The sequence below is a fragment of the Anoplophora glabripennis genome, unplaced genomic scaffold, assembly GCF_000390285.2.
Source record: "Anoplophora glabripennis isolate ALB-LARVAE unplaced genomic scaffold, Agla_2.0 scaffold417, whole genome shotgun sequence".
In the NCBI taxonomy this organism is placed as follows: Eukaryota; Metazoa; Arthropoda; class Insecta; order Coleoptera; family Cerambycidae; genus Anoplophora; species Anoplophora glabripennis.
This window is the reverse complement of record NW_019417057.1, coordinates 315,937-329,517: the sequence shown is the minus strand read 5'-3', so window position 1 is coordinate 329,517 and position 13,581 is coordinate 315,937. Positions and strand designations below refer to the sequence as shown.

Below are 13,581 nucleotides of genomic sequence, written 5' to 3'. Positions count from 1 at the left end.
AAATCATGATAAATATTAAAAACAACATAGACATTTCTATATACCTTGAGTTGAGATCTTGAGCGTTGGAAATTGAGGGAATCTCAGTGAGAATATCTTTCCTTAGCTGTTTCCTTCAAATGAGACGCTCATCAATTTAACTCACTTTGGCCATTTACAAACTTTCTATTAGTAAAACGGTTCTCTATATATTATAATTAAAAATGATAATAGATAGTTGATAAGTGAATATTTCATGCTAATTTCACTTGATATACAAAGTTATTCATATAAAGTTAGTTCCTAAAATTAAGATATACCTATCTCTCGGAATGACATCGACAAATTAGTTAATATTGGATTGAAATTTTATTCATGATCATTTACCAGTGTCAGTCGTTTCAGTTTGGTCGCTTAAGGTAAACTATTTATCTGAACATTCAGGCAATCAGTTACGGTAAATTGAGACGCTAGATGGAAACCTTTGACGTCGGATTGTTTGACCACTTTAAATAAGACGCTTCAATCTTTGTTGATACTATACTAATGTCATAATAATATCATAGTTCAGAAAATAAATTACGTCACTAAACGGTAAAGGATACGCAAAAGATAAAGGAACAATCTAAACCGCCTTAATTTTAGACCTAGAATACTTCTTGGATTTTCTGCACTTACTTAAGTATCACCCTGTACAGCTCTAGCTTTATGACGAAAAATTTCATTAAAATAGTATTACGCAAAGAAGAAAAAACAAAGTTATAACAAGCTTGCGATTATACACCAGCACAAAATATGTGTTTTTAAGGTCCAGTGCTTATTTCAGGTTGTTTTAACATAAACGAGATAAGAAAAATGATTGGTGTGCCAGGTCCTAGGACTGCAACTCGATATCATGTAACGGTTAATCGTTAGACAAGTTCTAATGCAACCTTAATTGAACTCATAATTCAAACTGCTTTCCTTTATTTCATCCATCATCATGGCACTTTAAATTTTCTACTAGCTGAACTGGCTCAATCTGCTAGATTACACTTTATCAGTTCATTTTTATAAACACGCTACCAGTAATAAATTTCTGAAAAAAATCTGCTCAATTAAGCAGGAAGTTCGATAGTAAAATTTTTACATGTGAGGTGTCTGATGATATTTTTTTATTTGTTGAAGGTTTAGTGAGGAAATCTATACACGTACCTTTTTTAAAGGTTTCTTGATATTCCCTAACACGGCTTTTTAATGGAATTCAGACAGATTAACTTATTCATGAGTTCTCGAACGTTTGATGAAGTTATGAAGCTTGTTTTACAGGCAAAAGATAGGGCCAGAATATAAATCGTCTATCGGTTTAAAAAAATGGAGAAGAATAATGTCTGCAGTTTGACCTACAATTTATAGACGACATCAAAGGCTTAGTGTCTGCTTGTTTTCTAGAACAATAGGTAGACATTTTTTTTCTGCAAGAGAGTTAGAATATAACGAATTTGATGTCTGTTTCTGATAAGAATAAGAAACATTCAAATACTAACTAGACTCGCTGATTCTTATCTGACCATATGGGCAGTTTGAAATTACAGTTTATTATGTTCCTGCTTTTAAATACATATTTCCATTATTATTCAATTATATGAGAAATTGAAGGACTTTATATGACTGATTACACAGTCAATATACAAAAGGAAGTGTCTGTACTGTTTTCATTCCAAAATATTTGTTCCTGGGAAATCTATTCGTTAATTTAATGGTCACATTTTTTATCACAGTAAAAAATGAGACATGTTAAAAGAAAGAGAGAAAAACACAAAGATGATTACCTGAAGTCGACAATTATTGGAAATACAATATACAATCGACTATAGTCTATGAAAATTCGTTTTCAGTTTACTTCAAATTGTTGTACATAGTTTATTATATTTGCTTTTAAAAAGGTTATCTACGCATTCTTTGAGTAATTTGTACTTTGTTAAAATCTCATTTTTTAGATGTTAAGAGAATTCCTGTTAATGGAGGGCATCCAAGAACATGAAAAGAAAACGAAATAATTAATAAACAAATTGTTACGAAATATGTCAACTTGGCATTGCCTTGCATTTGAGATGATTTGAAAAATATTAGTGTGTGGCAAAATATTCAGGAAAAAAAAAAGAAATTAATCTAACGAAAATAGCATTATCCGCAAATGATTGTGCTCGATAGTGCTAACTTGATGCTACATCGTGCCGTTGGAAAAACATTCATATGTTGCAGAAAATGCAGAAAAATTTTAGTTTATAGTTATACTGGACTGTGCTATTTTAGTGTCACATTTTGGCGTTGAAAAAATGTCTCATCTATCGAGGTTTTCAGAATAAATGAGAAAAAGCTAAATCTTCTGTGACTGATTACTATTTATCCTCAACGTGAGATATTTGTTTATTTGCAAGACTAAATTTATATCAACCCCATCTCGACTGGTCCTTTTGGAGCAAAGGCTTTTTATTAAAAATACACTCTTCGATTTTTTCCAAATTTCTTAGAAACCGTGACGAAAAAAAGTTTTTCTAACACTGTCTAGCATAAAGCACTATCGAGCACTACCATTTTTTTAACTTTTTAACTGAAAACAGCTAGCACAATCTAGCACACTAAAAAAAATGTGATAGTGAGAGGTTACGTGCAAAATATACATTTTCTTTATTCTATTAAAATGATTTTTTTTAAGTGTTACGTCACAATGCAGCACAAAGTTAGCACAATTCAGCACAACCATTTTTTTAGATTTTCAGGGCGTATGCAAATCTGGAAAACCTGAAATTATCAGGGAATTTAATTGATCTGGAAGTGTCAGGAAAATATCAGAGAATTGTTCAAATTTTTCAGAATTTTTTTAAAATTCCAATTGTAATCGTTCATTGTTTACAAGGAGCTACATTGAAAATTAATTTCGCGTCTATCGCCTGTGTCGTATTGGAACTATTATTAGTGTCCCCATTTAAGTTTTTTAAATATTTACTAAACCAAATTTAATTGCCACTGCAAAACAAAGATCTTGGAAAATATACAGCATAAGTAGTGCAGAACTTAATACTTATCAAAATAAGAAAAGAAAACAATATTCACATTTATTTGAATTTTATTCAGAAAAAATTCTCTAGGATTTTTCAAAGCTTTTAGAATGGTTAAAGAATATTTTCATTTGGACTACAAATCGAAGTTACAACTATATTTTAAAAATTTGTACTTTTTTTTAGTTAAATTCAGGAAGGAATGTTACAAAGCATTCAATTCTGCTGTATGTTCTCCATATGAACTTTTCAGTATTTCTAACAGTTTCCGAGATTCTTGACAATTAAATTTAGCTCACCCTGACTACTTAAAAGTTGAAAAGTTGAAAGTGGGTGGATTTTTTATACGATTTTGCTTGTCTGAATACTAAATAAGCGCAATCACAGTATATTGTATTTAGAAGAAAATAGCATCAATTTAATCGGCCAAAATTAAAAGTAATACATTTACAGACTATGAAAGTTGCCCAAGTTCCATGTCGAAATAAAGTCAATATTAATAACAAATATGAAAAATATCAGTTTCTGATCTTTTTAAAACTGGTGCTGATATTTTTAACTTGAACCATTATTTTTTTAATTTGGTCTTTCAGTAAATTTTCAAAAACGTTCTTATTTTGTATACACAAAGTATTACTCATGATTAGGTAAATCTGAAAATTTCAACTCAATTCGTTGAGCGGTTTTCAAACTATATGATTTTTAAAATGTGAATATTTGTCTCAACCGTGGCAATGCAATGACGTCACCGCACGGGACGGTCAACTGGCTTGGCGGTAGTTCCAGACGAGTTTCAGCATCTACAGAATGTTTTAGCGTTTGTGCAATAAAAAATGGAAGCAAATTTCGAAAAAGCAGATTCTTCTAATTTGCCAGAAGTAGGTTTGTTAATGGTTATGGATTTTTTAGTGGTTATGGATTCAGTGCTGAGATGAGAGGAGTGAAAATGTAAGGGTTACGTTTCACTAACGTCTAAAGCTTCTTTAATGTACGTTTGTTGAGAAAGTTTTGATGTTTTTATACAATAAGAATAGTAAATAAGAATAAGGATTGTGCATTTAATTGGACGAAACCGTTTGTCACAGGTTTCAAAAATTTATCTAATCAAATACAAAATTCTTGTTACTATTTTTATTTCCATGGAAACTACATAAAATCTACCTAATATCTTATAAATATATTAATAATATAGTATTTATTATGCATTTTTATATAAATACATAGTACATATAAGGTATTTGTATAATATTAAAAAAAAAAAATCAACATGGAAAACACAAGTGTATAGTGTTTCTAGAGGATACACACATATTTATTACATTCTTAAATTACGCAGGGTAGTTCTGTTGCTTTCAAAATAAGTCATTTTTCAAATAAAAGATATTAAAAAAAAAACAAATAAAATAAAAAAAATGCCGAATGAGCCCATTAGTCAACTTTGTCAATATTACTTAAATAACAAATATTATCACAATAAAGTTTCTTAATAATTTCACCAAATAATAATGTTTGCTGATTTTGTACCGTATTAACGCTATTTCCCAAACAATTCTGCATATATTTTTAAAAAAATTTTGGTTGATTAATAATAATATAATGTAATTTTCTCCTAAATTAAAAATCCCTCAGTATATCTAGACTGTCTTTATGTATGGTAATGACTGAAAAATGCAAACTGACAACTGAGTAGAGCTTTTATCCTCGTAAACTGGATTTTTTAAAATCTACTTGGAAAACTTGAAAATATTTGGATTTTTTTTGGTCAACAGAGTGACCGCAAAGTTAACCTATTTTCTCACCCTTGCCAGAGACCTTAAAAAAAATCCTAAATATATTCTGCATATGTCAAATAATGAAAAATCAAGATGAACATATTTTTTAGTTTTTCGAAAAATGTCGAAAATCACCCCTGATTAGGGGTTGATATGATGACGCAAAACTGAAATGTGTGAATAATATCGATAAGAATAAAAGCAATTCTTATTGTATTTTTTCTATAAAATAAAATCTTACAAATAGGAAATAATTTATTTTCATGATTAATGAGGGCGTAATATAGTTGTAAGTCCTCCCTTAAATTCGCTAAGGGGCTTAAATCATCCCCTAAATACGGAAAAAATAAAAAATTACTTGAAAAATCAAGATTTTTCAAGTATTTTTTAATTTTTTATGTTTAGGGGATGATCTCACCCCCTATGAGGATTGATTTTTATATAAAAAAATTTTGGAATAATTAGGTCAAGTCAGCTTAATTTTTCTGATCGCAAAAGTAAGATCTATTATAAAATATTCGACAGTTTTTTTATATCGCTATGATATTTTCGTATGTTATCACGTTCGGGGGTAGTTCACCCCTTCGTTACAGGTGGTTTTCTTATAGATACTAGTGGGAAGTACACGATTTTAATTTCTAATAATTTAGAATATCCTAGTACTTTTTCCAAGATTTTTCAAGTAATTTTTGATTTTTTCCGTATTTAGGGGATGATTTAAGCCCCTTAGCGAATTTAAGTGTGGACTTACAACTATATCACGCCCTCATTAATCATGAAAATAAATTATTTCCTATTTGTAAGATTTTATTTTATAGAAAAAATACAATAAGAATTGCATTTATTCTTATTGATATTATTCATATATTTCAGTTTTGCGTCATCATATCAACCCCTAATTAGGGGTTGATATGATGACATTTGATGATTTGATGATGATGACAGGGGACATTTTTCGAAAAATTAAAAAATATGCTCGTTTTGATTTTCCATTACCAATAATTTGACATATGCAGAATATTTTTAGGATTTTTTTTTAAGGTCTCTGGCAAGGGTGAGAAAATAGGCTAAAAATATGCTGTTTTTGCGGTCACTCTTTATTCGTAGTATACACTTTGAAAGGTAAATAACCACTTCGAATATTTAATCACAAAAACATTCATTTTTTTACTGTGATTAACTAAGAATCGTGTAGGTACTTTCTTAATTATTGTTCTTGGAAAAATGTAACTTTATATACTTACTGGTGGGTCGTGACGTTGAAGAAGAGGTCCGAATACTGCGGTGCCGAGTCCTCAGGCCCGTGCGGCGCCGGAAATGACATCGTTAGCATCACCGGTTTGTGTTGATATTGTTTTTTGGAGTGCCTCAGGAAGGCTATTGAATCGTTGGCAATCAAATCGGGGTAATAGTCCTGAAAAAAGAGCTTTATTGAAACCGGCTGATGGTGTGTGAACAATAACATTATAAGTGGCGCGGAAGTTGCCTCATGCATCGACTTCCGCATCGAGGCGTGAAGGTTCTTTTATATAGGCATTCGCCATGAAAAAGATACATCGGAATTTTATACCAATTATGGGCTCATCAATGAACCGATTGCATCCGACAATGTCACCGATTTTTTCAAGAGCTGAAGTTACTAATGAAGTCACGAGTAAAAACATTTTGATATGATTATTATGATTAGAGTTAGGTAAAGAAATTTTTACTTAATTCTGCAAGTAAATTATTTACTGTAATTATTAACACTACTTTGAATATTACAGGTTTCGAAATTAAATTATTTCAAATTAACTAAATAAAAATTTTCAAATTTCACTCTGCGGACTAATGCCCCGACCAACATTTCTAAAAAGACAACTATGATTATTAGCCAGTTGAATCACGAGATATAAACCGGTTTTAGACCTGTTTATCGTCTCCACTAATCCAGCATATAATATCTTCACAATAGACAAAGTGAAGTAGCAGAGAGCTACATTTGTTAATGGTCTACTCAATGCTTATGGCTTCATACATCTACAAACAGCATTGAGCTGGCGGACAATCCTAGTTGTTTTTAGATATTGCAGGGTATTCGATACTGGTCAGGGTGCTAGTCCGCCGAGAAGTAGTTTCCTGCAATATCATCAATTCAATATTATGTTCGCCTAGTGGGGCATAGGTTGAGTAATGTACCTGTGATAATCGGGAATCTCGGCGCTGTTTGTAAACGATAGAAGCTATAAGCGATACTTTGTTGTATGCAAAATTTTTGATTTTTGACTGGCGCATCCGGCAAAATATAAAAAATTTTATTTTTAGTGCAATTTGAAAACAGTTTTAAAAATCTCTTATCACCCTGTATTTTATGGGGAAGAAGCTAGTTGACTTTGGGACAATTGCGCTTTTCTCAAAATTCGGCGCGATTCCAGCAAAAAAGCTCTACATTATAAAATGTCTGAATAACGTAACTAGCGACCTCTAGGTCAAATACTAATAACGCCGATGAATTTAGCACCCAGAAAAACTTACTTTTTTTCAAATTTCAATGAAATACATTACTGTTTGGAGAAGATACGGCTAAAATTTGATATAAAAAAATTGTAATTGACGCCTTATATCTACAAAGTAGAAAGCGATAGGCTCTTAGGAAAAAATCATGTTATTTGTTATGTTCAGAAAATAATTCATATTAATTTAAATACATTGTCAACAGTCTTACATTGTCATTTCTAAATTTCATGCTCTAAAAGTTTTATAGTTAATATTCGTCTAATGTTAATATCTATTTGTCACTGTTCAGATTTCTGTCAAATCCGTTTTTTTTAAAAGGTGATCACTTCAAAAAGCAATGCTTGAAATGTAGACTAAGTTACCTATTATTGGTGGAACAATTAGCGTTTATCTTTGTCTAAATTTGTGTTACAGTTATTAGAAACAAGAACGGGAGGTTTTCTTGAAAGTTTGTCGTATTATTTAACAATTTGAATATGTCAGATACGTATTTTTGTTCATTAGTATTATGTGGGTAGATAATTTTAGATATTTATTAATAACTATGGTATCCATGGAGTTATACTTTAGCATAACTATACAGGATGGTCGGTAATTCTATGTCGCAAAGCATAATACAGTATACGTTAATAGGCATGGAAAATTGTGAACATATTTTTAATAAATTTGGTCAGTCAGGTTATTTGCGGAAGTACGATTCTGCAAAGTTCTATAATAAAATTATTTGTTTAAAATAAAACATTAGTATTAATTAAAAGGTAAAATAGGTAATCTTAAAAAAATTAAAAATTATTATTACAGGGTGTTTGTAAATATGTGCGAAATATTTTAGGGGGTGATTGCCGCAGTTATTTTATGAAAAAAAAAGGTTCATATAAACGTAGGTTAATTTTTTATTTATTGTTATTAATTATTTCAAACAGTTTTAAATATATTGACTCGAAATTTGAAAAACGCTTTGGAGGGATAAATGTGCATTTTTTTGGGGTGATCAGAATATTTCTACTTGCACCAGTGGCGTTCGTGCGAAAATGCCACAATCTACTTTAATTAAAAAAATGGTACGCCACTGACTTTTTCCCTTTTTGATATTTTTTTAGAAATCCGCCATCAATTCTGAATGAAATTAGCCTTTTCAATTTTTTTCGTAGGATGCACCGTTTTTGAGGGAAAAAAATAAAACATTTTATTGCAAGTTATGTATTTTTAATTTCTATTGATACATTATCTAGTATGTTGCTGTCAATATTTCTAAATAAAATACAGCCATCAAATTTCACAATCTTTCGAAATAATAGCGTTCTCGAGATAATTGCAATTTCCTATACCTCTGCCAGGCCATAGTGCACAAGTTAATTAGTAGGCTTTGATAATAATCCATTGACAAACTGTTTCAAATAAAAGACAGCGAAACTATTTTAACAAGTTCATGTCCTAAACCCAGAAATGTTTTTTAAACATTTCTATGGGCTTGACTAAAATTCAAATAACATATTGGTTATCGGTTACATCGAAAGAAAAATTCTTCATATTTTTTTTACATGGGTTTAAAACTTTTTATAAAAATTGCTTATTTGAAACAATTTGTTATCCAATATGCAAAGCCTACTAAATTAATTTGTGCACTTTTTGTGTTTTTTAGTGCTGAGATATCGAAAATTGCTATTATCTTGAAAATTATACTCCCAATAAAAATTTGCAAATGGTTTTATTTGTAGGTGAAATACTGTTAGTGCGTAAAAATTGTAAGTTATTAAAGCCTTGATTTATAATTTTATATTTTTAAAAATCTACATCACTGATTTTACTTTTTCTGCAAGTTTCAAGCTTTTATTTTAAACTATTTCGAAATTTTTAAGAAAGTTTATAATTTATTTTACAATTTTGGGGGGAAGCGTACCTCTGTAAATAAACCCAATCAAGTAATTAAAATTATATTAAGAACATTTTCACAATTTTCCATGATTCGCAGTATGCAGTGCGACATACAATTATGGACCACCCTGTATATTGTAATAGAATGAGTTGGGGCAAAGATTTTAAAATATCAAAGAGAAAGGCAAATTTGGGAAAATGAAATTAGTAAAATTGATTTTAAAGAAATAAATTATAAGTTGAATAAGTGTGACCAATAGATGGTTGAAATTGAAAAAGAAAAGATAAAATAAATAAAAATTAGTATATGATCAATTAAAAATTTTCGTAAAAATAGAATTTCAAACAAAATTTAAAGAATTATAATGTAATAAAGTATATTCGAAATTGAAAATGTGGTTGGTAATAAAAATTTGGATTACTAGAATTAGAAAGTGATTTAAAAAAAATAGTGGGACATGAAAACAAAAAGAGTGAGGTGACTAAGAAAAAAAATAATAAATTGGGGAGCTGACAGCTAAAGTTTTGAAAATAAAATTTTTAATTTAAAAGGAAGATAATTTGATTGCCAGAAAGAAACAAATGTATTCAATAAAGAAAAACCAGTTATAAGAAGTTGAAGAAAACAATCTCAAGAACCAAATTGATTGAAGATTACGGACAATAGAAACTTAAGTAAGTACAATAACAAAACAAAGTTAACTGTTATAGAGTATTACCCAGTATCAAGTCAACACAGATCTAATCCAAGTCACCGATAGGGAATAGTAAAATAGAAATATCAGCAAGGAGACAAACAACAAGGAGTTATATGACAAATGACAAGTCAGAAACAGAATTTGTGAACAGGTACAGGAAAGAAATAGAGGAGATAAAGGACCAAGAAGAAAAGAAATTAGTGTATTAGACAGTGGTAAAGAGGTATAAACCCCTAATATAATACAGATTTGTTTTAAATTTAATATTTAAATCCAAATCTTGGATATTGTTATTTAGTTTAAGTTAGAATAGAGGAAGTGGCGTAGGTTTAATTTAAGAATACTTCTATTGATAGAAGATTGAAAAATTTTGGATAAATAGTAAAATAAATTAAGTGTTAGCCAATCACATAGTTTTTATTTTAATTTGAAATATATTGGATCAGAGTAATTAAATGAATTAGAAATTATTTTTACGAGAAATAGAATAACTGTGGTCAGTTAAAATTCAAATATAATTTTTTGTCTTTTCCTTCTCAAGATTAAGTAGTATCTAAATTCATTAATCAGTATATTTTAAAATCAAAATACTAATCTTCTCAGAACCTCACCCTGGGGTAAGACTACTCCCATTAGATAAAAATTTGCTTCAATCTTACATTAATTTTTTTTTCTCAAACGAAGACTTTCTCTATGAACATAACTAACAAAATTTGAACTATGTTCTCGTGTGAGCTGGGGCCCAGACAATAAAGAAGAATAATAGGATACAAAGAAGAAGAAGCGAAGCAGAATAAGTTCATACAGGTAAGAAAATTACCATCTCACAAGAATTTATAACAATACATATTTGAATATATATTTCCGAAGGATTTAGGTGCGCTGAATCCGAATCTGGCAGCAGAATTGCTCTATCACGTCAGGTTTTTGAGATATCTTAACCTAAAAGTGCAAAAAACACTGTTTTTCGTCATATTTGATGTTATGTAGCAATGTCATCTATTCTTTTTCAAAAAACTAATACAATACATTGAATCTAAAAGAACAAGGCTCCCTCATTCGAATGCCGTTAAGTTTGCTCAAATATCTTTTTTTTTTTCGTTGAGATATCACATGTTGAAATTTCTAAGTTTATCAGTTTCTTAATATGCGAAAATCTACTAAGGATGCCTTAGACATCAAGCAGTCGATTGCAATTCAGAAACTTCATACCCATACGGTTTGTGGGTTTGGAGTTGGTGGGCTTTGGGTTTGTAAGCTTGGAGTTTGTAGGTTCGGGTTTTGTGGGATTGGGGTTTGTGAGTTTAGGGAATTTTCGCATATTCAGAAACTGATAAACTTAGAAATTTCAACATGTGATATCTCAACGAAAAAAAAAGATATTTGAGCAAATTCAACGGCATTCGAATGAGGGAGCTTTGTACTTTTAAATAATATGTTTTTTTTAAAAAAAGAATAAACATAACCTCAAATATGACGAAAACAGTGTTTTTTGCACTTCTAGGTTAGGATATCTCAAAAACCTGACGTGATAGAGCAATTCTGCGGCCAGATTCGGATTCAGCGCACCAAAATCCTTCGGGAATGCATATTAGTGTGTCTGCTTCTTGACCCTTGTTGACCTGTGTATTAGATAGTGTATATTATACATATGACAACATTTGATGAAAATTTTAAAAATTTAATAGACGATGTTGCTTATTTTAACTGATTTAATTTTTGAAGAATCATTATAAAATACGAATAAATATCCAACCAAACCGGAAGTGTAGGTAGTTACATTAGTAGGTCGTTTTCCAGTGAAGTGTATTACAAATATTCTTCATTGAATAAAACTGCAGACAAAGGCGGCGTCAATGAGTCCCCATTCTTTTGTAATGCACAGCTGCATTCGCTATCCATTCGCGCTGCATGGGCGCGTTAAATTAGTTTAACCGCGTAAATTTTCACTTAATTACCGTTCAGGCAGCATCTGCTATTAATGCCGTCGCGCAGTTCTGATCAATAACAATTAATTGAATACCCGAACCAACCCCGGTTGAATGGGCTGCGAAAAGATACGGTGTATTCGCGTATCAATTATTGCAATCAGTCTCGCTCGGGCTTGATTGCTTTTCTGTGTCATGCCGGCGTACTTTATGCATACTATGATAAACACTCCCTAACAAATCGTAACGCTACAAATCGATCGGAAAACGCTGGGAGTCTAACCGGGCGCCACATGTGCATACGATTATTTTTTATTGTTCTGGATATTCAGATTTTGCGGAAAAAAAATCATTTGCATAATTTGTCCCTGTGGAGACCTGTCATCCAATTCCACCAATAGTCAATTTTTTTTTAATTCCACGTTTTGGCTTTATTAAACCTTCGTCAAAGTCAGTTAAAAGAGTTCGGAATTACTAAATTAACGCAGTGTTTTCATTGTACTCCGATCGGTCAACACTGCGTTTGCAGAACATTTACCTCTTTTAAAAGAAACTTGTGAGTATCTATACGTAATCTATGCATTATTTTAAATCTCAATATTGCCGAAAAAATTATGTTAAAAAGGCACTACCTATCACCTTTGCAGTATTATACAGAATTTACAGTAGGCGCCTTATTATTAATACCTTTGATGACGAGGTCTCCGTCACCGTAACGCAGCCGCAATTCCACGGAACGTGTGTAGCGGGTTTTAGGCAAAAAAATTTTTAAGCGCTTTATGATGACGATCCAACGACTAATGTAAAAGTTAACTAACAGAGTTGGTGTTCATTAACGTTATATTTACAATTAAATATACAAACATAATGTTTCATGCGACACCATTGAAAGTACAACTTCCAATGTTTATGATTGATTGGTTATAAATACGGTTTTTTTCCAATCGATTATTTTACTCATTTCAGAAAGAATTAACAGAAATATTGTGGAGGTTGGTAAAATCAGAGTTTATGGGGCTAATAGTTAACCAAAGTAAGACTAAATAACACATAATGACAATAGTAGATTAAGGTAAAACATACGTACATCTTTGATGAAGTTGAGAAGTTCCCGTACTCAGAATGAGTAGCTACTTAAATCAAATTTACAACAAGAACCAGCAGATAAATACTATTAACACCGATGAACAACCCAGTTGATTTTGATGTCTCAATTACAAATGGTAGGCTCACCTATAGCATGCTCATGAGAACTATAAGTCCCTATGTATGTCTGGTGGTTCTGTTAATCTTAGCTACTAGATATTAAGGGTATAATCCAAAACTGTACTAACAGCAAATAGCAGGTTGCTCTCTGTCAGTTTGGCCCGAGGGGTAAACCGCTCTCTGAATTCTATACAAAAACTTCTCTATACTTCGTCAAACTTCCTCGGACCTTCTCTAGACTGCTTTCGTAATTCCTCCACATAAATGTTTAACATTTCCCGCATTTTTCTATAAAAGATAATACTGCGCATGCGTTTACCGTCCACGCATGCGCAGTTTGGTTCCAATTTCCCGACTTCCTCCAAACTTCCTCCAGACTTCCTCAACTTCCTTGGAATTACTAAAAACTTCCCCGACTTCCTTCGGAATTCCTTTCATTCGGAATTCCTAAAAATTTCCTCAACTTCTTTATAACTTCCTCCAACTTCTTCCCGACTTCCTGGGGACATGTACAAAAACTTCCTCAGCGGTTTACCCCTCGGTTTTGGCCGTATTGAAGGCTTAGTAGCAGTCAGGATTCACAGAT

The 13,581-nt window shown here is 31.2% G+C and overlaps 1 protein-coding gene across 5 annotated transcripts in view; it reads right to left on the bottom strand.

Moving 5' to 3' along the window:
- LOC108911733 (extracellular sulfatase SULF-1 homolog) overlaps positions 1 to 13,581 on the bottom strand; it is a 272,564-nt gene that overhangs the window by 29,356 nt on the left and 229,627 nt on the right. For all 5 annotated transcript variants that reach the window (XM_018716735.1, XM_023455876.1, XM_023455877.1 and 2 more), the window contains one exon: positions 6,037 to 6,206. In XM_018716735.1, coding sequence (XP_018572251.1) covers positions 6,037 to 6,206 — 170 coding nt within the window. The remainder of the gene's footprint in view (positions 1 to 6,036; positions 6,207 to 13,581) is intronic.